The 26,343-nt window shown below is 45.4% G+C and overlaps 1 protein-coding gene across 1 annotated transcript in view; it reads right to left on the bottom strand.

Annotated features, from left to right (window-relative positions):
* Positions 1-24,864: 24,864 nt before the first annotated feature.
* LOC122810669 (DNA nucleotidylexotransferase-like) overlaps positions 24,865-26,343 on the bottom strand; it is a 128,095-nt gene continuing 126,616 nt past the window's right edge. Inside the window, exon 4 of the mRNA XM_044082238.1 lies at positions 24,865-25,742. Coding sequence (XP_043938173.1) covers positions 25,656-25,742 — 87 coding nt within the window. The 3' untranslated portion in view covers positions 24,865-25,655. The remainder of the gene's footprint in view (positions 25,743-26,343) is intronic.

Here is a 26,343-nt window from a genome sequence, read left to right as displayed (position 1 = left end):
ACATTCAGAGTTTGTCTCCATTTTCTGTTTTAGCAGAGACATTAGGTATTGCTGACATTTAAGCATATGAAACTGGCAATTTAAAGCCCTTACAGCCAAAGTAGCAGAGGTGTAAACTTTTTCCCCCATCTGTCCAGTGCTCTAGATTCCCTATCAGAGGGGACAGAGTTTTTTGCAGTGGAAGCCTTCACCCCTTTGGGACCCTGAGAAATAGTTTCTGGGTCAGCAGCAGGGTTTTTATATAGAAATTTATGAGAATCTGGAACCCTGTAGTACCTATCTGACTTAACTGGTGCAGGGGGTAAAGAGTCAGGAGACAGACTGGCCTCTGAAAACACATCAACAATGTCTAGTACTGGTGGAATAGCAAGAGGTCTGTGCTGGGGCAATAAAAGAAAATCTCTGAGCCTTTTCTTAGATTCTGAATAATCTTGGCTCTCCCAGTGGAAATGCTCCCTCATGGTGTGCAGGGTTTCCCCAAAAGAATAGTCCTCGGGAGGAGAAGCTGAAGGGATAGATTCTTCAGCATCAGAGTCCTCATAGGGAGGAAGAGAGAATCCCTTGTTCTGAAGAGGAGTCAGAGGAAATGGAAACCTGATCAGAGGAATCATAATCAGTGTCTTGCCTGGGCCTTTTATCAGGAGGGGGATGGGAACCCCTGATCAAAGTAATTAGGTCTTTGGCCATTTTGAGCATCTGTTTCTTAGGCATGGAAGTCTGTCCAGGAGAATGCTGTACTTGTTTCTTTGTCTTTAAAGTTGTTTTAGTCTTTGTTGGGATGCTGAGGTTGGATTGATATAAAGTTGTGCAGGTCTGAAAACACCCTCGGAAGCCGATGCCTGCTCAGCGGCTCCAGACCCATCTGAGGGATTAATTTCCAAAGGCCCAATACCTTGAGTATCCAGAGGCCTAGTTGTCTCCACGTGGGAGTCGGAGGCGGCCTGTGGTTCTGAGGTAGCAGGTGTCAGGGGCTGCAAAAGCACCTCACTGAGAACCGGCGACTGGCCTAGAGGAGGCTTCTTCGTCGGTTTTGGACCTTGGATGCCTGTCCTTTTCTTTCTCCTTGCGCTTTTTATGAACTCCGGTCGTCAGCTGTTCCGACGGCATTATATAGTTAAACCTTCAGCCAAAGTAATGAAATGCAAAATTGTACCGATGCTTAATAGTGCGTTGGTTAAATCTAGCACAAAACAGATAACTATCAACATCGTGGTCAGGGCCTAGGCAAGGAATACAGTAAGAATGAAAATCCTTATGAGGTATTTGCTTCCCACAAAAAATACAATTGTTAACTTTTTCTGACATCGGTCTGGAGCAAGAAAAAAGTTTCCCCAATGGGGTACTTAGCTTTATTGAAGACTTAGGACCTGAAATTCAATTTTGAAAATCTCAGGAGTCGGCCGACCGGCACTTGCGAACTGCTTTTGCTTCAGTCACTGCACGGCAAGAAAGACTAAAGAAAATGGCGTCAGCTGCATCTTATATACCTCTGGCACACTGACGTCAGGAAAGAGGTGACAGCAACCCGACGCCGGACCAGGACTTTGGAATTCAGGCCGACTGCGTGTAGCCTGCCAGCAGGAAACCCTAGTGTAATGACCAACAGTGAAACACAATGAACATCTGTACAAACACCACTAACTATCCACTTACCTTAACCCAAACCCTAACCCTAAGGTCTGTCACTATAGCACACTCACCTCACCCGCGCCCAAACCCTAACTCACCTACCCCACCCTAATCCTCACGTCCACACAATCACACACTTACCTGACCCACGCCCTAACCCTAACTCACCTAACCCGCCCTAACCCTCACGTCCATACAATCTCACACTTACCTGACCCGAGCCCTAACCCTTACTCACCTAACCCACCCTAACCCTCACGTCCACACAATTGCACACATACCTAACCCGCACCCTAACCCTAACTCACCTAACCCGCGCCCAATCACACACTTACCTGAACCTGACCCGTAACTTTCCAGCACAGCGCTAAAAATAGCAAAGTGACAGAAATGGACAACCAACCTTTCCCTAGGAAAAAATTCAGTTTTCTGTCGTGTCACTATTTTCAGCGGTCCCTGAATAGGGGTCGATATTAGAACCTTCGAAGTTGTGAAACTTTGATGTTTTAATATAAACCCAATGCAACCAGCAGCTGTTCAGATTTCCTGAGAGGTTTATTCCTGTCCAAGTAAAATCTAAGTTGTCTGTGCATGTCCAAGGAGTGCAGTATTCATTCCCCTTTGCTCTGTGGATTAGAAAAGAAGGTTGGCAAATGAATGGACTGATTAAGGGACACACTGGATACCACCTTGGGCATGAAGGAGGGATTGGTCCTGAGGGACACCCTGTCCACATGAAAGATAATGAAAAGCTCCACTGCCACGAGGGCCTGTAATTCAGACACCCTTCTTGCTGAAGTGATGGCTAGAAGGAAGGCTGTTTTCCAAGAAAGGAATTTCAACTCTGTATTTGCAGCTGGCTCAAAAGGAGGTAGAGTGAGCTTTTCCAATACAAGGTTAAGGTCCCAGGCTAGAGTAGGGGCTCTCCTGGTTGGTCTTAAGTTTTTGGCCCCTCTGAGGAACTGCTTCAGCATTGGAAGAAAGAAGAGGGGTGGGTCTGTATTGTAATGAGCTGAAATGGCTGGGGTATGAATTTTGATGGAGGAAAAGGAAAGGCCCTTGTGAAGCATCTCAGTTAAGTATTGAAGAATCTGAGGTAAATTGGGCGCTGCTGTGCCCATCCCCTGGGTTTGGCTCCAGGAACAGAATCTTCTCAATTTTTCAGCATAGTATTTTATAGTACTAGGCCTCCTTGCCTCCAGAATGACATCCATCACTAACGGAGAGATCAGGTACTTAGCCAGGCTGCTAGGTTCAGGGTTTAAAGCTGTGGGTGTAGAATGTGACCCTCCAGCTGGAACAGCAGGGCAGGGGTCTGAGGCAGGTGTCAACACTGACAATACACAAGAGGGGGTTACCAGTGTTGGCGTGGCCAGTCTGGTGCAATCAGTATTGTCCTTGGTTCGTCCTGTTTGATCTTTAGTAGTACCTTGAAGAGGAGAGGCAGAGGGGGAAAGACAAACTGATAGGATTTTCCAGGTGAAGGACAGGGCATCCATTTTCCAAGCTTGTTTGTGGGGAGTCCTTGTGCAGAATTTGTCCAATGGGTAGTTCTGGGGGGAGGCAAATAAGTCTATCTCTGGGCTCCCCCATTTGTTTCTCAACATGTTGAAAATCTTTGGTTCCAGTTTCCAATCGTGTGGGTCCATGAGATTTCTGCTGAGTTCGTCTGCCAGGAATTGAGCCTTTAGGTGCACTTGGTAGTTCATGGCTGTGTTTCACAGAGCCATGGCTAGTCTGCAGAGAGGGTATGAGTGGGTTCCCCCTGCCTGTTTATGTACCACATAACAGTGGTGTTGTCCGTATTTACCAATAATTGTCCTGGAAGAATGTGGTCCTTGAATGCTCTCAGAGCATTCTGTACAGTTAATATTTCTTTTTGATTGATATGCAGGTGCATTTGATGAGGGTTCCATTTGCCCTGAATGCACTTCCCTGCCAAGTGAGCCCCCATGCATAGTCTGATGCATCTGTTGTTAGGGTTTGCGTGGCAGGGGGTAGAGTGAATGGCAGTCCCTTGTTGTGGTGGCAGGCCTCTGCCCACCAAAGGAACTCTATCTGTAGACAAGGTATGCTAGGAATCATTGATTCTAGATCCTGAGAATGTTGACACCATAGGCTTTTTAGATACCATTGTACTTTCCTCATATGCAGTCTTGCACATGGAATTAGTAGAATGCAGGAGGCTATGAATCCCAGGGCTTGCAGTATTTTCCTTGCAGATAGCTGGATCTTTGTGGCCAGTAGTTTGAAGTAGGCTGTCAAATGAACTTGTTTCTCTGGTGTGAGGTAGGCCATCTGGGAAGTTGTATTCAAGCTAGCCCCCAGGAATACAATTTGTTGGCAGGGTACAAGATGTGATTTCTTTTCGTTTATGGTGTACTCCAGAGAAGTTAGCAATTTCTTTACAAACGCCAGATGATTTAATAGCATGTCCTGGCTTTCTGCCTGAATTAGACAATCGTCCAGGTATGGGTATATCTGAATATTTCTTTGCCTGCAAAATGCAATGACTAGAGCTAGGCACTTTGTGAATACCCTGGGCGTAGTAGATAAGCCAAAGGGCAGTGCAGAGAAAGTACAGTTGTGTACACTTACCATAAATGTAGATGTTCAAGTGTATTCACTGTTGCAGTCATTACATTTGGGTAGAATCCCAAAGCTATGGATGGGAGGATGGAACTAGATAGCAATAGGAGTGGCTATAAGTCCCTGCAGAACTGCAGTGGCAAAGCCTGCCGTGGATTTGGAGAAGAGAGGCAAATGATAATGCTTTGTGAAGTTATGAACCGAGATCCAAATAGCAGCTTCTAGAATGTCTTTGGTTGGAACTCCTCTAAGAAAAGCTGCTGAGGTAGAGGCAGCCCTCGTGGAATGTGACCTGATCCCCTTGGGTACAGGTTTACTATGGTGCAAGTAGCAGAAATGAATGCAGTGGCTTATCCACTTAGAAATAGTCTGCTTTGATATAGCCTTCCCCTCTGATCCTGCAGCAAATGCCACCGGTAGTTGATCAGACTTTCTTAGAGATATGGTCCTAAGTAGAATCTTAGTTGTCTGTGTACATCCAATGAATGCAGAATCCACTCCCCCTTGTTCTACGGATTTGGGTAAAAAGTTGGCAGGTGAATTGTTTGGTTAAGAGCCACACTGGATACCACCTTAGGCATAAAAGTAGAGTTGGTCCTGAGGGACACCCTGTCCGGGTAAAATGTAATAAAGGCTCCACAGCCATGAGAGCCTGTAGTTCCGAAACCCTTCTTGCTGAAGTGATTGCCAACAGGAAAGCTGTTTTCCAAGATAAAAATTTTATATCTGCAGTAGCTGCTGGTTCAAAAGGAGGCAGGGTGAGTTTTTCCAGCACAAAATTGAGGTCCCATGCAGGAGTTGGTGATCTTCTGGGAGACCTTAAATTTTTGGCCCCTTTAAGATACTGTTTAAGCAGAGGATGAGAAAAGAGGGGAGGGCTCCATGTTGTAATGGGCCGAGATGGCAGAGGCATGGATTTTTATTGAAGAAAAAGATAGGCCCTTGTCAAACATCTCAGTCAAATATTGCAAAATCTGAGGGATATTTGGCTTTGATGTGTCCGTACTTTGTGCTTGGTTCCAAGCACAGAATCTCTTCCATTTATTAGCATAAGATTTTCTAGTACTAGGTCTTCTGGCTTCCAAAATGACATCCCTGACAGATTTACTGAGAGGTGTTGTTTGAATAATTAAATGATCAGCCATGCTGCAAGGTTCAGAGTTTGGAGCCGTGTGCAGAATTTGATTGTTCTGCTGAGACAATGGATGAGATATTTGAGGCAAGTACCAAGGAGGGAGTTGAGGCATATTCCTTAGAATTGGGTACCAGTGCTGACGAGGCCAGTCTGGAGCAATTAGGATCATTTTTGTTTTTTCCTGTCTGACCTTTAGTAAGACCTTGGAGAGAAGAGGCAGAGGGGGAAAGGCATAGACTGATAAGTTTTTTCCAACTGAAGGATACGGCATCCACTTTCCATGCTTGTCTGTGATAAGTCTTTGTACAGAATTTGTCCAGTTGATAGTTTTGGGGAGAGGCAAATAGATCTATGTCTGGGCTCCCCCATTTCTGTGTTACCATGCTGAAGATTTGTGGATCCAGCTTCCACTCGTGCGGGTCCATAAGATTTCTGCTTAGGTCACCTGCCAGAGTATTTTGTTTTCCTGGCAGGAATTGAGCTTGAAGATGTACTTGGTAAGTCAAAGCTGTGTTCCACAATGTCATGGCTAGTCTGCAAAGGGGGTAGGAATGTGTACCCCCTGCTTGTTTATGTAGCACATAACCGTGGTGTTGTCCATCTTTATCAGTTGTTGTCCTTGATAAAGCAAGTCCTTGAAGGCTGTCAGAGCATTCTGAACAACTAGCATCATCTCTTTCTGGTTGATATGCAGATGCATTTGTTTGGGCTCCATTTGCCCTGAACGCATCTCCCCACCAGGTGGGCCCCCCAAGCACAGTCTGATGCATCTAAAGTTAGGGTTTGGGTGGCAGGGGGTAGAGTGAATGACAGTCCCTTGTTTTGGTGACATGTCTGCCCACCACAGAAACTCCTGTTGTCGGCAGGGAATGAGAGGAATCATTGTTTCCAGACTGTGACAATGTTGACTCCATAAACTTTTTAGGTAACATTGAAGTTTCCTCATATGCAGTCTTGCATATAGAATTAGTAGAATGCAGGATGCCATGAACCCCAAAGCCTGTAGAATTTGTCTTCCAGACAACTGGGTTTTTGTTGCCATCTGTTTGAAGTATGTTGCCAGTTGCCTTTGTTTGTCTGGCGGAAGGTAAGCCATCTGGGCAGTTGCATTCAAGCTTGCACCCAGGAATGTAATTATTTGAGAGGGTACCAGTTGGGATTACTTTTCATTTATTGTGTACCCTAGGCATGTTAGAAGCCTTTTTACAAATGCCAGATGTTGAAGAAGAGTGTCCTTGTTCTCTGCTTGAATGAGATAGTCGTCCAGATAAGGATAAATTTGTATACTTCTTTGTCTGCAGAATGCAATTACTGGTGCCAGGCACTTTGTAAAGACCCTGGGCGCAGTAGATAAGCCAAAGGGCAGTGCAGAGAATTTGTAATGCAAAAAAACCTGCCTTGAAGCAGAGGTATCTTCTGCACGATTCCCTTATTGGGATATGCAGGTATGCCTCTTTTAAGTCTAGAGTCACTAACCAAGCGTTCCTGCCCAGCATAGGCAGTAGCTGTTGTAAAGTCAGCATTTTGAATTTTGGAATGTCCAGGAACGTGTTCAAAATCAATAAGTCCAGTATTGGACACCAGGCATTGTCCTTTCTGGGTACCAGGAAAAGTCTTGAATAAAAAGCTTGTCCTTTTTCCTTTTCTGGCACTGGTTGAATAGCCCTGATATCCATGAGGGACATAACTTGTTTCTGAGCCTCTGCCAATTGATTTTGTGGCAGATCTGGCCAACCGTTTGGAATTGGCAAAGTATGGAAATGAAATCTGTACCCCTGGGATACTATGTTTAATACCCACTTGTCCTGGGTAATTAATTGCCAATTTTGAGCATGAAGTGCTAATTTTCCCCCCAAGTGGGCCGCCAAAAGTTAAGTGCTTGGTGAAGGTAGAGGGAAGTCATTGAGACTACTTACTGTAGGGTTGTGCTTTGTTTCTTCCAGATTTGGAGGTGAAGGCACCCCATTGCTTTGACCTGTAAGAACCCTGTGATTGGTATCTAGAGCCTTTTGAGCACCTGGATTTGCCTTGAGTGGCTCTGTTGGACACAGGAAAGAACCAATTTTTAGTAGGCCAGTGCCTACTAAACCTGGGTGGCTGCACTTGTAAGAAATCTTTTACAGTTTGCATAGATTTAGCTTTGTCTTCCATTTTCTTTAAAACCTCTTCAGCCTTATTACCAAACAGAGTATCATGCTGCAAAGGGGCATCCAACAATTTAGCTTTAACATGATCAGGCAGATTTTGCTCCTTGAGCCAGGCATGCCTTCTAATCATAGATCCAGTAACTGCAGCCCTGCAAGAGGCCTCAAAGGAATCAAAACCACATTGCAAAGTATGCTTTCCAACTTGTTTAGCTGAATGCAATAATTCCTGTAATTCTTTATTTTCCACACAATCAGAAATCAACATCATATTCTGTTTCAATAAGCCCATAACATGCTGTTGATATTTAAGCATATGAAAAGTACAGTTTTGTACCTGCCATAAATGTAGATGTTCGAGTGCTAATACAGCTGCAGTCATAACAGATGGGTTCTCCTGCCGTCAGGCGGGTCCTCGGTTGGCCGAATTCCAAAGTCTAGGTCCGGTGTCAGTTGTCGTCACTTCTTCCCTGACGTCAGTGCGACAGGGGTATAAAAGAACCAGCCAACGCCATTTTCTTCAGTTTTTCTTGCCCCAGATGTCAGGTGTCCCCAGAAGGAAGGCAATACATAAATTTGTGTAATAAAGCAATGCCATATAATCAAAATACAGTAGTGCAAGCAAATACATCATGAATGAATACCCCAATCTGGTTGCATGAGGATATGTTAGCCAATAGGAATGTCCCAAGAGGGGAAGGAGGGAGGGAAACCTGGACTGCAGCTGTATTAGCACTCGAACATCTACATTTATGGTAGGTACAAAACTGTACTATGTTCATCGTGCATACAGCTGCAGTCATAACAGATGGGTAGAATCCCAAAGCTAAAAAAGGGGTGGTAGGCACTAGGTGGAACTAGGAGGAGCCAGAATGCCCTGCAAGACTGCAGTGGCAAAGCCCGCTCTAGATTTGGAGTATAGTGGAAGGTGGTACATAAGCCAGATGTTTCAGAAGAAAGTGCTTGCTGTCCGCTTGGATCAGGCAGTCGGGTATATTTGTATCCCTTGAAGTCTGCAGTAGGCAATTACTGATGCCAGGCATTTCGTGAATACTCTGGGCGCAGTAGATAAGCCAAAGAGCAATGCAGAGAATTGATAATGGGTTGAACCTGCAAGAAATCTGAGGTATCTTCTGCAATTTTGTCTGATTGGGACATGCAGGTATGCCTCCTTGAGGTCCAATGTTACCAGCCAAAACTCCTTGCCCAGCATGGGAAGAAGCTGCTGTAGAGTGAGCATCTTGAATTTTGGTACGAGTAGAAATGTGTTTAGGATGGATAGGTCCAACATGGGTCTCCAATCTTTTCCCTTCCTTGGTACCAGGAATAGTCTGGAATAAAAACCTTGACCTTGTTCGTGCGTAGGTACCTCTTGAATAGCTTTCATGTCTATGAGATCTGTAATTTGTCTTTGTGCCTCTGCCCATTGATTGTGTGGCAGGTTTGGCATGCCTCTCTTTTTTGGAAGGGTATGAAAATGGAATCTGTAGCCTCTGTTTATAATGTCCAGGATCCATTTGTCTTTTGTGACAATATGCCAATTTTTTGAAAATAATGCCAGTTTTCCGCCTAAGGGTGCTGCCATTTGAGTCTTGCTTGGCATGCAAAGGGGAAAGTCATTGGGCTTGCTTTCTGAAAGGTGGCGAGTTATCCTCAACACCTCTTTGTGTAGAGGCTTGCCATTGTCTGCCTCTAAACGATCCTTGGGATTGCCCTCTGCCCCTCGGGCACCTGTATCTACCTCTTTGGGGTCTGTCCGTGGCTGGAAAGGACCAATTTTTGGAAGGCCAATTTCTACTAAAACGTGGGGGTTGTACCTGTAGAAAATCTTTCACAGTTTGCATTGATTTAGCCTTTTCCACCATTTTCCTTAATACCTCCTCAGCATTAGCACCAAATAATACATCCTTTTGTAGAGGGGCATCTAGTAATTTAGCTTTGACATGATCTGGCAAGGTTTGTTCCTTGAGCCAGGCATGTCCACGTATGACTGATCCTGTAACAGCAGCTCTACATGAGGCCTCTAAAGCATCAAAACCACATTGTAAGGTATGTTTAGCCACTTGTTCTGCACTATGCATCAAATCCTGTAACTCCTTCAAGTCTGGTTGTTCAGGCTGTGACATTTTACTTTTCAATTGTGATAACAAAAACTGTTGGTACTTCAGCATATGGAACTGACAGTTTAATGCCCTCATGGTTAAGGTAGCCGAGGTATATACCTTTTTCCCCCCACCTTTCTAAGGATCTGGAATCTCTCTCGGAAGGTAATGGATTTTTAGCAGTGGAGGCCTTAATTCCCTTGGGGCCCTGTGAGATGGTTTCTGGGTCAGCAGCATGGCTTTTGTATAGAAATTGGTGTGAGTCAGGAACCCTGTAGTACCTGTCAGGCTTGACTGGGGCTGGAGGTAGAGAATCCGGGTTAAGGCAGGCCTCCGAGTACACATCGTCTAGTATGTCCAAGACAGGAGGTATAGCCAGAGGCCTGTGCTGAGGTAGCAAGAGAAATTCCCTAAGCCTTTTCTTGGAATCTGAATAATCTTGGTCTTCCCAGTGGAAGTGTTCTCTTAAGGTATGCAAAGTTTCCCCAAATGAGTAATCCTGGGGGGGGGGGGATACAGAGGGAATGGACTCCTCTGCATCAGAGTCTTCAAAAGGGGAGTAGGAATGTTCCTGATCATCAGAGTGCTCCGAAATAATGGAGCCCTGATCAGAGGAGGGGGATTCTTCCGCCACTCTGGGCCTTTTGTCCGGGGGGGGGGTTGAGAACCCCTAATAAGAGTAATTAAATCCTCAGCCATTTTAAGCATCTGTTTTTTAGGCATGGGGCCTGGAGATGGGCCCTGTGTAGCTTGTCTCTTAGAATGCATGACTGCTTTAGACTTAGTGAAAGCCTTGATGGAAAAAGAAGAGGAAGGTCTGAAGACACCTTGAGAGGAGGTGGACCTGTCCACATTTTGAGATTCACCGCCAAGAGTGGCTTCGGTATCTGTAGTCGGGGTGTGGACCGAGGAGCCTGCGACCTCGGGCACAGGAGACACCGCCAATGAAGTGTCGTCGGTAGTCAGGGGATGCGTAGGCGCCTCGCTGAGAACCGGACCACGTGTAGTTGGCTTTGGCATGGTGTCGGTAGAGGCCACGGACCCTGTGTGTCAGTCCTTATCTTTGCGCTTTTTAGACAAAACTGGAGTCGGAGTATCCGACGACATAATATAGTTAAACGTTTTGCCAAAATAATGCTGGGCGAACTCTGCCCGACGTTTAATGGTGCGTTTGTTGAATGTAGCACAAAAGCGACAGACCGAGACGTCGTGGTCTGGACCTAAACAAGGAATACAGAGGGAATGGAAATCCTTATACGGTATTTGCTTCCCACATGAAATACAATTATTAACTTTGTCTGACATCGGCCTGAGGCAAGAAAAGTTTCCCCAACGGGGTACTTAGCTTTCAAGAAGACTTCGGTTGCAAAATTTTTGTAATTTCAGGAGCTGGCCGACCGGCACTTGCGAACTGCTTCTGCTTCAGGCACCGTGCGGCAAGAAAGACTGAAGAAAATGGCGTCGGCTTGTTCTTTTATACCCCTGTCACACTGACGTCAGGGAAGAAGCGACGACAACCGACACCGGACCTAGACTTTGGAATTCGGCCGACCGAGGACCCGCCTTACGGCAGGAGAACCCATCTGTTATGACTGCAGCTGTATGCACGATGAACATCTGGCAGTTTAAGGCCCTAATTGCCAATGTTGCAGACGTATAAACCTTCTTTCCCCATCTATCCAGCGACCTGGAATCTCTATCAGAGGGGGTAGGATTTTTGGCTGTAGAGGCCTTTACACCTTTGGGACCCTGTGAGATACTCTCAGGATCAGCAGCAGGTTTAAATAGAAATTTGTGGGAGTCAGGAACCCTGTAATATCGGTCTGGCTTACTAGGAGCCAGAGGTAGGGAATCAGGAGCCATGCTTGATTCCGAAAACACATCATCAACAATGTCTAATACAGGAGGTATTGCCAAAGGCCTATGCTGAGGAAGAAGGAGGAAATCCCTAAGCCTCTTTTTTGATTCAGAGAAATCCTGACTCTCCCAATGAAAATGTTCTCTTAAAGTATGCAAGGTTTCTCCAAAAGAATAATCCTCAGGAGCAGATGCAGATGGGATGGATTCTTCTGCATCAGAATCCTCAGAGGGTGGAACAGAAAATTCCTGATCAGTAGAGGAATCAGAAGAAATAGAAACCTGATCTGAAGATTCATAATCAGTGTCTTGCCTAGGCCTCTTAGCGGGGTGGGGGGGGGGTGGGAACCCCTGATGAAGGTAATTAAGTCCTCAGCCATTTTGATCATCTGTTTTTTAGGCATAGGGGCCTGAGCATGTGGCTCCTGCATCGTTTTTTTAGACACAGATGTTTTTGATCTTGTTTTTGAGGCTGGCATCAGTTTTATATAAAAATGTTGAGGCCTGAAAACACCCTCAGAAGCTGGTGCCTGCTCAGTGGCTCCGGACCCATCCAAGGGAGAGACATCCGCGGGTTCAATACTCTGAGAATCTCGCGCCATACTGGACTCCGCATGGGTTTCGGTAGAGGTCTCTGACTCAAAAGTAGCAGGTATCAGGGGCTGCGAAAGCACCTCACTGAGTACCGGCGAACCAGCTTAGAAGTTTCGTCGTCGGTTTTGGACCTCTACAGTCTCTCTCTGTCTTTTTCTTTGCGTTTTTCGTGAACTCCGGTAGTCGGACTGCTAACTGATGACATTTCAGGGCAATTAAATCTGGATCCAAAATATTTAGAAGCAAAAATATACCGACACTTAATAGTGCGTTGGTTAAATCTAGCACAAAACCGACAGCAAGGCACATTATGATCTGGGCCTAGGCAAGGAATACAGTACAAATGAAAATCCTTATGAGGTATTTGCTTCCCACAAGTAATGCAATTATTAACTTTTACTGACATCGGTAAGGAGCAAGAAAAAGTTTCTCCAACGGGGTACTTAGCTTTAGTTGAAGACTTCGGTTCTGAAACTCGAACGTGAAAATTTCAGGAGTCGGCTGACTGGCACTTGCGAACTGCTTCTGCTTTGGGCCCCGTGCGGCAAGAAAGACTGAATAAAATGGCAGTGGCTGCATGTTTTATACCCTTGACAACCTGACGTCATGGAAGAGGAGACAGCAACTGACGCAGGACCCAAGACGGTGTTATTCAGGCCGACTGAGGGCGACCTGCCAGCAGATTACCCCAAATGTAATGACTGCAACAGTGAAACACTAAGAACATCTAATAGTGCATATAGCCTGCTTTGAAGTGTAGGTATATTCTGCAAGATTCCCTTAATGGGATGTACAGGTAGGCTTCCAATAAATCCAGTGTTGCCAACCAGGCATCTCTGACTAGCATAGGAAGCAGCTGATGAGTTAGCATCTTGAATTTTGGGATCACCAAAAATGTGTTTAGGATAGACAGGTCCAGGATAGGACGCCAGGAATTGTCCCTTCTGGGTACCAGGAAAAGTATTGAGTAGAAACCTTGCCCCCATTCTTCTTCTGGAACAGGTTGAATAGCCCTGATGCTTAAAAGAGAGAGAACTTGCTTTTGAGCCTCTGCCCACTGATTTGGGGGTAGATCTGGCCAACCGTTTGGGGTTGGTAAGGAGTGGAAGTACAATCTGTATCCTTGGGAAACTATATTTAAAACCCATTTGTCCTGGGTAACGAGTTCCCAATTATTTGCCTGCAGGGCAATCTTTCCCCCTAAAGGAACAGTCAGTTTTGCAGGGCTTGGAAGGTTTAACGTTAAGTCATTGAGACAGTTTACCATAGGGGGAATCTTACTACTCCCTGCTTTGGAAGTGGGAGCCCACCACTGCTTAGTTCTGTGAGTACCTTGGGACTGAAGCCTGGGTGTCCTGCTGGTTCTGGGTTTGGACTGAGAAGGCCTGGAAAAGGCAGGAAAAGACAATTCTTAGAGGGCCAATGCCTACTAAATCTGTGGGGCTGTACTTGCAGGAAATCTTTAACAGTTTGCATAGATTTAGCTTTTTCCTCCATCTTTTTAAGTACTTTTTCTGCTTTGTTGCCAAACAGGCAGTCTTGGTTTAAGGGAGCATCCAACAATTTAGCTTTAACATGATCTGGCAAAGATTGCTCCTTAAGCCAAGCATGCCTTCTAAGTACAGACCCAGTGACAGCAGCCCTGCAAGATGCCTCTAATGAATCAAAACCACATTGCAAAGTATGTTTTCCAACTTGTTCAGCAGAATGCATTAAATCCTGTAATTCTTTATTTTCAGCACAGTCAGGAATCAACATAATTTTCTGTTTAAGCAGTCCAATAATATGCTGCTGATACTTTAACATAGAAAACTGGCAGTTTAAGGCCCTAATGGCCAAGGTTGCAGAAGTGTATACCTTCTTACCCCATCTATCCTGCGCCCTGGGAATCTCTATCAGAGGGGGTATGATTTTTGACAGTAGTACCCTTAATGGCCTTGGGTCTCTGTGAAATGGTCTCATGATCCACAATAGAATTTTTAAAGAGGAACTTGTAAGAGTCAGGAACCCTGTAATACCTATCAGGTTTTCTGGGAGCAGGAGATAAAGAGTCAGGGGCCAGGCTAGATTCCGAGAAGGCATCATAAACAATGTCCAGTACAGGGGGGGATAGCTAAAGGCCTGTGTTGGGGCAGGAGTAAGAAATCCCAAAGCCTCTTTTAGGAGTCAGAGTAATCCTGGCTTTCCCAGAAAAATGCTTCCTAAGAGTATGCAAGGTTTCACCAAAAGAGAAATCCTCTGCAGAGGAAATGGAGTCCTCTGCATCAGAATCCTCATAGGTAGATAAGGGTAAATCCTGGTTATCAGAGGAAACAGAAATTTCAGGGTCCTGATCAGAAGAATCAGAAGGAAAATCAGTCCTAGGTCTCAGAGGGGGAAGGGTGGCTTCCCCTGAATAGAGTAATAAGGTCTTCAGCCATTCTTATCATTTGTTTTTAGGCATGGGGCCTGACCATGCGGTCTGGGCATCGGTTTTCTAGGCATGGATCGAGCTTTAGGCCTTGAAGAAGATGGCGTCGGTTTAATATGCAAGTCAGTAGGCTTGAATACACCCTCAGAAGCCAGTGCCTGCACAGCTGCTCCAGACCCATCCAAGGTAGAAACATCCACAGGCTCCACATTCGAAGAAGCATCTCGCGGCATACCGGACTCTGAATGGTCTCAGTAGAGGCCTGCGAATCTGAAGTAGCAGGTATCAGGGGCTGCAAAAGTGCCTCACTGAGTACCGGCAAACTGGTGACTAGCTTAGGAGAAGCGTCATCTGCAGCTTTGGACCTATGCGGTCTGTCTCTGTCTTTATCTTTGCATTTTTTCGGAATGTCCATAGTCAGGTGGCTTACCAAAGCCATTTCTGGATAATTGAACAGAGTACCAAAATATTTAGAAGCGTAAATAAACCGACGATGAATAGTTTGAAGTTTGAATAAGGTACAAAACCGACAGCGAGGTACGTAGTGGTCTGGGCCTAAGCAAGGAATGCAGTATGAATGAAAATCTTTATGAGGTATTTGGTTTCCACAAGAAATACAATTGTTAACTTTTACTGACATCGGTTTAGAGCAAGAAAAAGGTTTTCCAATGGGGTACTTAGCTTAGTTGAAGACTTTGGTTCTGAAACCCGAAAACGAAAATTTCAGGAGTCGCTGACCAGCACTTGTGAACTGCTTCTGCTTCGGGCACCACACGGCAAGAAAGACTGATGTAATGGTGTCGGCTGCATGCTTTATACCCCTGACTACCTGACGTCATGGAAGATGAGACAGCAACCGATGCAGTACCCAAGACTTTGATAATCAGGCCGACTGAGGGCTATTGCAAGCAGATAACCCAAATATGATGACTGCAACAGTGAAACATGAACATCTGGCACCTCTTGAATAGCATCCTGAGTCAAAAGGTCCTGAAGCAACTCTGGGAGAAATGAAGTTGTTCCTGAGGGGGCTGAGGAATACCCATAAAAGGGGGAAGGGATTTCCAAACCATGAAATACCCCTGGAAAATAATGGACAGAACCCAGGGATCCTGAATAATATGTAGCCAAACAGGAGGGGAGGGAGAGAGAGGGAGTGAGGTAAACAGAAAGAGGAAAGTCGCTCAGAAGAATAGGATAGTCAGACAGCACCCAGTTTACCTGGAAAGGAACACTTATGAGGCCCTGAAGTCTGGGTACCCTTAGCAGGAAGAGCCCACTTGCCACCCTTTTTGCCCTTAGGAGGAGGGCGAGACTGCCTGTGAACAAAGGCTGACTCTTTGGGATAGCTTGTCTGAAATTTAGGAACAGGAGGAACAAACACATTTGAGTTCCTGTAAAGCCTTACCCTCATCTTGAATGGACAAACAAATCAGCAGCAGCTTCACCAAATAAGTGTTTATTATCAAGACGGGCATCCATCAACTTAGCCTTGACAGCATCAGGCAAAGGTTGAAGCTGAAGCCAAGAATACCTCCTCATCACTGACTCAAATGCAGCAGCCCTAAAAGAAGCACCAGCTGCATCATAAATACACTTGATGGAATGACGAGCCACCTGGGAGGCTGTCCCTAACACATGAAAGAGCAGACGTTTTACCCTCAGAGTCTGGAAGATTAAGAAGTTATGTACCAACCATAACGTTCCATGTTAGTTGTCTTCTTCTCGCCTTCTTTTCTTGCTGGTTGGGTTCGGAGCCGATCTTCGGCTCCGAATCCGCCATTTTCTAAAGCTCGAGAGCTACTTACTGGCTCGAGGCCTCCCTATATCCCACAATGCCTGGCGCTAGATCCCCAGATCTCGTTTGGAAGACCTAACACCATCACAATACAAGAGGACAACCGCCCCAATAGCAAGACTTCAGCTATAGGGCTAAAGAAAAGGTAGAGGACATAAATCGGTTAAGGCTCAGCCAAGTGACAAGACTCGTAGGAGAACTCTTCTCGGTCCATCTAGGCTAGGGGGATGAAGGGTGGGACGCAAGAAAGAAGGCGAGAAGAAGACAACTAACATGGAATGTTATGATAGGTACATAACTTCTTAATGTTAAGTTGTCTCTCGCCTTCATTCTTGCTAGTTGGGACAGCGTCCCTAGCACCTTAGTCCTGGGTGGCTCATCGGAACAGACTCTTGAGCACAGTGGAACCAAAATCAGCTCTACTCCTAGAGGCCACATCCAATTTATAATGTGAAATGAAGGTATGACGGGTGGCCCATGTGGCCACTGCACAAATGGCTTCCATTGGTAGTCTTGCTTGAAAGGCTACCGATGTAGCTAAAGCCCTAGTAGAGTGGCCTTTAGGTTTAGCAGGGAGTTCTTTATTTCTCAACTGATAAACAAGGGTAATAATAGAGGACAACCACCTGGATAAGGTTACTTTAGACACTGGTTGACCCTGCGTACCCTCCGCATAGGACAGGAAGAGTTGGTCTGATTTCCTTATTTGCTCAGTCCTATGCAAATAGAAACGTAATTGCCTATGAACGTCCAACTGGTGTAATTTGTGTTCAGCCCTGTTGGAATAATTTGGAAAATAAAACTGGCAGATCAATGATTGATTCAAATTATTTTCGGAGGGGACCTTAGGAAAGAACGAAGGATTAGTCCTGAGTGAAACCCTATCCTTATGGAAAATTAGGTAAGGAGGACGAACACATAGGGCTTGAAGTTTAGAAACTCTCCCCGCTGAAGTAATGGCCACCAAAAGGAGGGTTTTCCAAGAAATCAATTTCAAGGAACAGGAAGCTGCCGGTTCAAAAGGAGGCAGTATCAAGGAAGCTAGGATCAAATTCAAGTCCCACGGAGGCAGGGGATCTCTCACTGGAGGCCTGAGCAATATTGTTCCTTTAAGAAAGGCTTTGCACAGCTTATGGGACATGATGCTGGTTTCTGACAGGCTCGTATGGAAATTAGAGATTGCCGCTAATTGAACTCCAATGGTGGCAGAAGAGGAGCCCGCTTGAAAAGGTTCTGCTAAAAAGTCTAGAATGTTATGGACAGGGGCCGTGAAAGGATCTATATTTCTAGCCTCTGCCCAGAAAGAGAAACGTTTCCACGTACTAGCATAAGTCTTCCTGGTTGTAGGTTTGTGCGAAGAAAGGATAATCTCACGCACTGAATTGGAAATACTGGGAGGCCTGGCTAAGGTTGGAAGTGGAGCAACCAAGCAGTGAGGTTGAGAGACTGAAGAGATTGATGCAGCCTGCCCAACTGATGGATCAGGAGGTCCGGAACTGGATCCAGATTCCAAGGCTGCTCTAGAAGGTGACGATGCAGGAACGGGAACCAGATTTGTAGATGCCAGTAGGGGGCAATGAGGATCATCTTGCAACCCAGCACGGTATCTTTCTGAATTAGTTTGGGAATTAGGGGAAAGGGTGGGAATGCATACAGAAGTCCCTGGGGCCAATCGTGAACTAGAGTGTCTCTGGGGGAGTGTCTGGGAAGAGAGTGAAGAAATTGTCGCACTTGCTGTTGAGAGGAGTTGCGAAAAGGTCGCAGCAAGGCTGACCCCATTTGCGGAAGATTTTGTCCGCTACTGTCCGATTAAGAGACCACTCGTGAGACATGAGAATAGCTCTGCTTAGCCTGTCCGTTATGATGTTGGACTTCCCAGGGATGTGCATTGCTGTCAGAAACTGTTTAGAGGAGATCGCCCACTGCCATAGTCTGAGTGCTTCTCGACATAAGGGATATGACTTGGTTCCGCCCTGCTTGTTGATGTACCATACTACAGACATACTGTCTGTCTGAATTGCAATGATCCCAATGGGTAGAGAGTTCTGAAGAGCTTGCAACGCTAAAAGCACCGCCCTCATCTCCAAGACATTTATGTGCAAGTGGTACTCGTGGGGTTGCCAGGGGCCCTGGACAGTCCTGCCCTGAAAATGCCCCCCCCACCCGATCAGGGAGGCATCCAAGGTCACCATGGCAACTGGAGGAGGAAGGACAAATGGTCTGCCCTGGGGTACTGATGAGGAGACCATCCACCAAGCCAAGTGGTCTTTGCACGACTGTGCGATTAATATCTTGTGAGACAAAGGGAGTTGTTGAAACGACCACTGGGTGAAAAGCATCCATTGGAGAATCCTCGTGAAAGCGAGCTAGGGGAACTAATATGATCGCTGCTGCCATGAGACCCAAGGTTTTTAGGATGAATCTGGCCTTAATCTTTCTGCATCCTAATAATACCTGTACGTGTCGGCGAATGTCTGCCACTCTTGTCTATTGGAAGTCTTGCAGACAGATCTTTCGTATTTAATCTTGCGCCTATAAAATTTATTGAGATACCTAGGTTGGAACATGTTTGGATAGTATAATGCCTGGCTCTCAGCAATTGATGCCTGGTGGTAGCAGTAAGGAGCCAGTCGTCTAGATAAGGAAACACCTAGAATCCTTGCCGTCTCAGGTGAGCGGTAACCACTGCCATGTATTTGGTGAACACCCTGGGAGCTGTGGTGAGACCAAAGGGCAGAGCTCTGAACTGGTAATGACTGGCTCCCAGCCGGAAGCGGAGAAACCGTCTGAAACGTCTGTCCATTTTGATGTGCTAGTACGCATCCTGAAGATCTATGGAGAATATCCAATTGTCCGGACCCAAAAAGGGTAGAATGGACTGAAGCATGACCATCCGAAACTTCGTTCTTTGAACAGACTTGTTTAGTCTGCTGAGATCCAAAATGGGTTTCCAGTCCCCTGTCTTTTTTGGTACCAAAAAGAACTTTGAGTAAATTCCGGAACCTTGCTGGTCTGCTGAAACTTGTTGGATGGCCCGTTTTTTTAGCAGTTTTGAAATTTCTTATACTGCCTGTTCCCTTAGACTGGGTGGAACAACTGGGATGGGGTTGTTTAATTGTAAGAGGGTGTGGACAAAAGGGATATTGTAACCTCCGGATATGACAGACCATACCCATCTGTCTCGAGTGATGAGATGCCACGCTTCTGGGTACAGAGACAACCTTCCCCCAACTACCTCCGAAGGAGGACAGCCGGGCAAGCCCCTCAGGGGTGCTGGAAGAACTTGTCAGAGAAGGATTCTCTGCTGCCCTGATTCTGTGGACCCCCTCTGCCTCGCGGGCGGCATCTACTGTTGTTCCCTCCTCTGCTTCTGGAGGGAAACTCACCACGTGCGTCAGGCACGGCTCCCTGGAGTTTCCGGAACCACATCTTTCCACTCTTCTGACCTTTAGGGTATGGTCTAGAGGGAGTGGAAAAATGGACTCCCATGGCAGAGAGAGTCTTGCCTTCCTGCTCACACCTAGTAAGGGTACCTTTCACCTGAGGCCCAAACAGAGCCAAGCCATCATAAGGAGTGTTGGTGAAAGACACCTTGAAGGGATTAGCGAAGTTACATAACCGCATCCAGGCATGTTTTCTCAAAGCCACGCCTGTGCCTGCGGCCCTACTCGCCCCATCAGCCGCATACGAAATGAGCCGCATGGAGGAGTTGACGATTGAATTAGGAGTCGCCAGCTGGGAGTTAATCTTGTCTTGAGCCCCCGCAGCTGATGGATCTTGCAGGGTATCTCCTAGCTCCTTGAGGACATCCCTCTGAAGATGGGTGAAGTGGCACAAGTAATTCAGCGACCGCATGGAGAAGGTCGCTGAGGAAAACATACACTTCCCGTATCTGTCCATCGTCCTAGACTCTCTATTAGGGGGATGGACAGGTACAGAAGTGTCAGCCAACTCCTTTTTCGTGGCAGCTGCTACCACCATGGTATCAACAGGGACACCCTTTGTCAAAAACTGTTTATCTTGAGGGGCTGTAATAAACTTTGTGGGCCTGCGGGGGGTTGGTTCCAGTGTGTCCGGGGCTGACCACGCCTTCTGAGCCACTACTTCCATCAATGGATCGAAAGGCAGAGACACCCAGGAGGTGGAGGGGTGAGAACCAAACGCATCCAAGTATATCGACTCGTCCTCAGAAGGGTTAAGGGCAGTCCAGTTCCCCCTCTGCTTAAGGATCTCAAGGATGTCAGAGAAAGAGACATCCTCAGAGGGGGATCTTGGGGACCCTTCTGAATCCTCCAAGTCAGTATCTGATGTGACAGACTTGGGGGAGTCAACATGTTTCCTCTTACATTTCCTCTTTCGAGGGGGCTCCTCTGAAATCTCAGGGGAGGCCTCAGAAGAGGAAGATACACCCAGTGGGGTGACCTGGGGCATTTGATCCCCTCGCTTGGGGTCTGGAGGAGGGGCAGAGACCGAAGCAGGCACCCTGGGGGGAGGAGCTGAAGGGGCTGATCGAGGTGCAGACTCAGAAGTCAGCACGCTCCTCATGACCTCGAAGGCGCCCCTGTCCGGCAGAGAAGAGGGCCCCCGCTCCGAAGACAGGAATCCTCTCCACCACCGAAAGGGACGGCTCCGTGGCCGATGAAGGAGCCGAGCTTACCTGCACCAAGGCTCCGAGAGGGAGAAGGATTCAGACAAGGGTCCGATGCCACTCGCCCCCTCAGAGCCGATGAGGAATACGACCTGAGCCAGTAAAGCGCAACCTCATAGCTGAAGCGGCAAACGAGATCTGGGGATCTAGCGCCAGGCATTGTGGGATATAAGGAGGCCTCGAGCCAGTAAGTAGCTCTCGAGCTTTAGAAAATGGCCGAGTCGGAGACGAAGATCGGCTCTGAACCCAACCAGCAAGAATGAAGGCGAGAGAGACAACTTAACATCAGATATTACCTGACAAGCTGGGACAAGAGAGCCAACACATATGGGTCTAATAATTAACAACCTTAAAAGTGAGGGTAGCCTAGGTGTAAACCTTCTTACCTAGCCTTTCCACGGTTCTGCTATCTTTATCTGAGGGCATTAACTTGGGTGAAGGAAACAATTGAAAGTGATTGTCAGAGACTACAGACACCACTGAGGGGTCAGCTGCAGTGCACTTGTACAAACATTTACAGTCCTTAGGCACCCTATAGAAGCTTTCAGGTTTCTTGGCAGCAGGGGGCTGAGAGTATGGAGCTTTAGAGGCACTGGAAAATGCATCCAGGAAAACAGAAGGTTCTGAAGATTCCATCTGCAGTAACTCATAGTACCTCTTATGAATTTCAGAGATCTGAGCACAATCCCATTTAAAAAAATCCATCATCCTGGAGATTGTCCCCCCAAATAAAAAATTTTCAAAGGGAGCATAACGACTGATAGATTCCTCTTCCTCTGACCCATAGTCCAAAGGAGAAGGAATTTGAGAACAGTAAGCAAGGGATTCCTCATCAGAATCCAACTCCTCCTCAAAGGAATCCTGTTCTCTGGGTCCTTTAAGGGGAGTACAGGACCAAGGAGGTGCTGGAAGAGAAACACCCTGAGGAGGTTTCAGTGCCATGAAAGCACTAAACAAACCTTGACTGAAGGCCTGCCACTTACTCTGTGGATCCTTAGGGGCAGGAGAAACATGTTCTTTAATGGGACACCTACATTAAAAAACTTGAAAGGCCCTGAACCAGCACGGCATTCAATGACAGTAACTGGGACTTCTTCTCGGACTAAAATCTGAGGAACACCCCCTAAGGCCCTTGGAAATGATCAACCATGGTTCCTCCTGAATGTCTGAGACGGACATCTGCAAAGCCTCCTTGAAGTATGTAAAGCTGGATCTCTGCCCACTTCCAACCCGGCTGCAGCAGAGGAATCAGACAACAAAGATGGGTGAACCTCCAGGCATTCGCTCACCTTGGGAAAAACATCTGGTGGAGGCTGAACAGTAGAAGAGTCCATCCTAGGCTTCTTGGCCTTCTTTCCAGACGGCTGTACCTCGGGGAGGGTGGTACCCTCCACTGCATGTTTCACAAGAAGTTTAAGTTGCTAATTCTCATGATACAGTGCCAATGAAGAAAGTCTACTACACAAAGATTTAGGTACAAAAGCCTGACAGATAGAACAGGAAGTATGGTCATGCGAGGTGCCAAGGCAAAACAGACAGTGTTCATAGCGGTCTTTCTTGGAAATCTGTCTCCCACTCTGGCATTTACCCTTCTTGGATGACATGAAACCCACAAGCAACAAAAAGACAAGTAAAAAAGGAACCCAATGGGGCACTTATCTGCAACAGCTCTGTGACACCAGCAATGGAATGTGGGCGTTCAGACCAACGATCAAGCGATGGAGATCAGACTGGTGGCAATGAAGTTCTAAGGATTGTACATCCGGACGTCACCTTTCTGCTCTTTGCTATGTAAGGAGCATACGTGTCACATACCGTGTACTGTAAAACCAACCTAAGGCTTTGGCATACTGGCTGGATGTCAGGCTGCCCTCGGCAGGGGATCCCTAATGTTATGTATACTGCAACAGTGAAATGGAAGGACATCTTCTATCACAAGGATCTACAGTATGCCTTTGGATCCCTCAGAAATAATTAAACGGGGTTCTCTCTTCTCATCCGTGTCAGTACCTTTGAGGTTTGCTCAACCAAAACAACTAGATGCCATACTGGACTCCAGGAGTTGCAGTTGTGGGAGCCTGAGCAGGTGTTGGATGTCCTGCAGGTTCCAAGACCTCTGTGGGTACCTCAGAGTTTGACTAGACTCAAACATTTTCTTTGGAATGGATGGGATATCAGGAATACAAGGATCTGCTATCTTCGCTCGGGGAATGAACTTATGGCACTGAGTGTCCAAACAGGAATAGAGAGAGGCAAAAGTTGAATTCTTTGGGTTGCTGGAGCAAAGGATTGACAGACTGACCAACTTTTGTAGTCATGCTCTGCACCTAGACAGAAAATGCATTGGGAATGGTGATCCTTGGTGGGAATCTGCCTATCAGAATTGAACTTTCCCATCCTAACGGACATCTAGCAGAGCAACAAATAGAAATACAAAAAAGAAAAATAAAGGAAGGCTTCCCCCCAATGGTGCACTTATCTGTACCAGTGAAAGACAACGACACCAACTACCATGAGTAGAATGGACTGATGGGTCTGAGACCTGCATTCGGACTTCTGGTGAGATAGTCTAAGGATTTATGCTGATATGTTCACAGGCTTAGTTCATATGTCAACCGTATGGCTCTATAGAAGGTTTTAGCTTTGGTACCCCTAATGAACGCCTAGGTTATTTTGCAAGATAACCCAACAGTTTGGAATACTGCAACAGTGATCTAAGGAAAGACAATGCATTATCCTCCCACTGTGCTTTCTAAATATTTTCATTGCTTATTTGCAAATCAGGCAAATCAGAAACACTTTTGACAGTACACTAAATTGAAGTAAAGGGTATATATAGCCTTTTCACCTACCAACACATGTTTAGGTGGCTCTTCTGTTATTCCTTCCTTCCTTTACAAAAAGTGACTAATTCCAGTGACTTTACTCTGTTTTTGGTGTTGGTAGTTCTACTTTTGCCTCAGTAATGTCTGTCTCTAAGTACCTGCTTCTGAGAATCCTGTTTATGACTAGTTTTCTGTTTTGACATTAGAGAAGAAAACTTTGGACTCTATCCAGGTTCCCTTTCTTGGCTTAGTGAGTTTATCAGCCTAGGTCCTTCTCACTCTCCCTACTTCTACACAGACGTGTCATTATTTTATCATACGGAATACTCTCACAAGGTTCCATATCACATACTATGTGATACATGTCACTGCAAAGGCCCACAATGCCTTCCTCATGCAAACGCATGTTTCCACACACCCACATTAAAGGCTACCAACAGTGGTCTTGTAAGCTCAGTTGTGTATCTAGGGTGAACTGAAGGGGCAACTGTGTTAGGGGATGCTTTTAAATGCCGGTATTGCACTTGTAGTCAAAGTTGAGTGCTTGCTGTACAGCTTAGGGGTGTAGCCAGATGTTTACATTTTGTACTCAAACCTAATGTCGTTGCCCGCACTACCCACCTATCACTTTAAAAATATACTCAACCTTCAAAATGTTACCCTGGTATATAACAAGAGGCACACTGTTTTCAATTGTTACCATTTATATCCATAAAACACAAGATTTAGAGGTGTGTATTCATTTAATACAATAATTATTTTTATACCTCTAAACTGCAGATACTCATTTTCACAGTTCTAACAATTCTATGCTTTGGGTGTTGATGTTTCCAAGGGATGCTCAGAAAAAAATATACTCATTTGAGTACACTGAGTATGCCTAGCTACACCTACAGCTCCCTGTGTGGCCTAAACTGTAGCTACAGTTTAAAAGAAAAACAGTTTTTTTTTTTTTAGTACAACATGAGCACTGTAATACTCCATGCAAGATATAAACTGTAGCAAATGCTTGCTATATTTGTACCCCTTCTTCTACATCCTGTACCAACCACAGACAATGTTGTTCAAAAAGGTGTCATTCAAAGCAACTAATTTAACTGGCATTTACTGAACAAATATTAGAAAGCACTGCCTCACTTTTTTAATACTTTTCACTTTTAATTAGAAAAATACATGATACAAAATGACCGTTTACCAAAACTGTAACTTACAAGTTACTTTCATTTACTATCCCCATCTTGCCCAGTATTCTGACAAAGAAAAGAACAAAGGTCAAGATGCAACACCTGTAGACATGACAAGGCACATTTTTATTTTAATACAAAAGTTCTAATAAGGCAATGAGGCTTTCTTCCAGGCAGCCTGAAGACAGTTTACCTGAATGCTAATGATCAGTCAACTGCTGTGTTCGGATGTGCCTGCAAATAATTGTCAAAACACTTGAAATATAGTTTAAATACAAGTCCCTGAGAGAAAGGCTAAGCTAGCTGTAGTGATTACCACTGGATGTAAAAAGTGCATGGGTCTATTGTTTTAATGGGTACCTTAACTCAGGCATTAAAACACAGTATATACTTGCTTTCTCATTGCACATATTGTGAGCTGCTACTACTACAACACAGCTATGTAATAAAAGACCATATACATATCAGGTGATACTTCAAAAATCCTTACTGCTGCAGTACACTAGTTAGAAATTAAATTATGCTCAGTTTTTACATTTGCCCATATTTATTTAATCATTCTGAGGAATTATGACAGTATGGTTCTGATCTCATTTAAACTCATCCTTTGGATTGTGTCAGGCCTGCTCTTCTTATGCTGGATGGACACATCATATTAATCCAGTCTTACAAACCACCACCACAACTTGAGCTGTGTGTCCAGTCTCTTGCCGTTCATCCTGTGTGCACATGGACAGACATCATGCATTTCTATCTGTTGGGGAAATATACTCCAATCCCAAGTGAGCAAATATCTCTTCTTCAGATTCAGCTGGCAAAAACATTTTCTAAAAAACAGACAAATATGCAGAAACTTAGTCTAGCCTAAAACATTTTAGTATACAAAACAGTGTTTGTTTTTTTTACTTTGAACTGCAGGAGGTAATTTATAACCATTATAAAACTTTAAAACAGCTAATCTCAAAATGTTGGGATCGCAAACTTCTGTCCCAGTTCTATAAGCAGTTTTGTCACAGCAAAGTATCCTATTATATATTTAGTTCAAATTCCAGCTCAATACTGTGAGTTAAACTTTACAGTGAAATACGTTTTGGTTACAATGCATTCTGCTATTATTTTATTCTTCAATAAATTAAGTGTTTTTTGCCTTAGTCACAACGCAGGGAGGTTTCTGCAGCCAGCTGCTGTATCTTACTGCCCAATGGATCATGCTCCTGGTCCATGTGGCATGAATGAAATGGGTTTTCTACAGCCGATGCCCACAAGAAAATTGGCGCAGCATAATCAATCGTGGAAATTCTCCATTACTTACGATAGCCAAAGGTTAATTGGTTGTAATCTCCCCCTTATCATTGTATCTAATCAACTTATGGCCTCCTGTTGAGCCAGCATTCTCTGAACAGCTAAACAATAAAACATCTTGCTGCT

This window comes from Protopterus annectens, chromosome 9.part0 (assembly GCF_019279795.1).
Source record: "Protopterus annectens isolate FY-2018-M chromosome 9.part0, PAN1.0, whole genome shotgun sequence".
Lineage (NCBI taxonomy): Eukaryota > Metazoa > Chordata > Ceratodontiformes > Protopteridae > Protopterus > Protopterus annectens.
The sequence above is the reverse complement of the archived record's forward strand: the minus strand, read 5'-3'. Positions and strand labels throughout refer to the sequence as shown.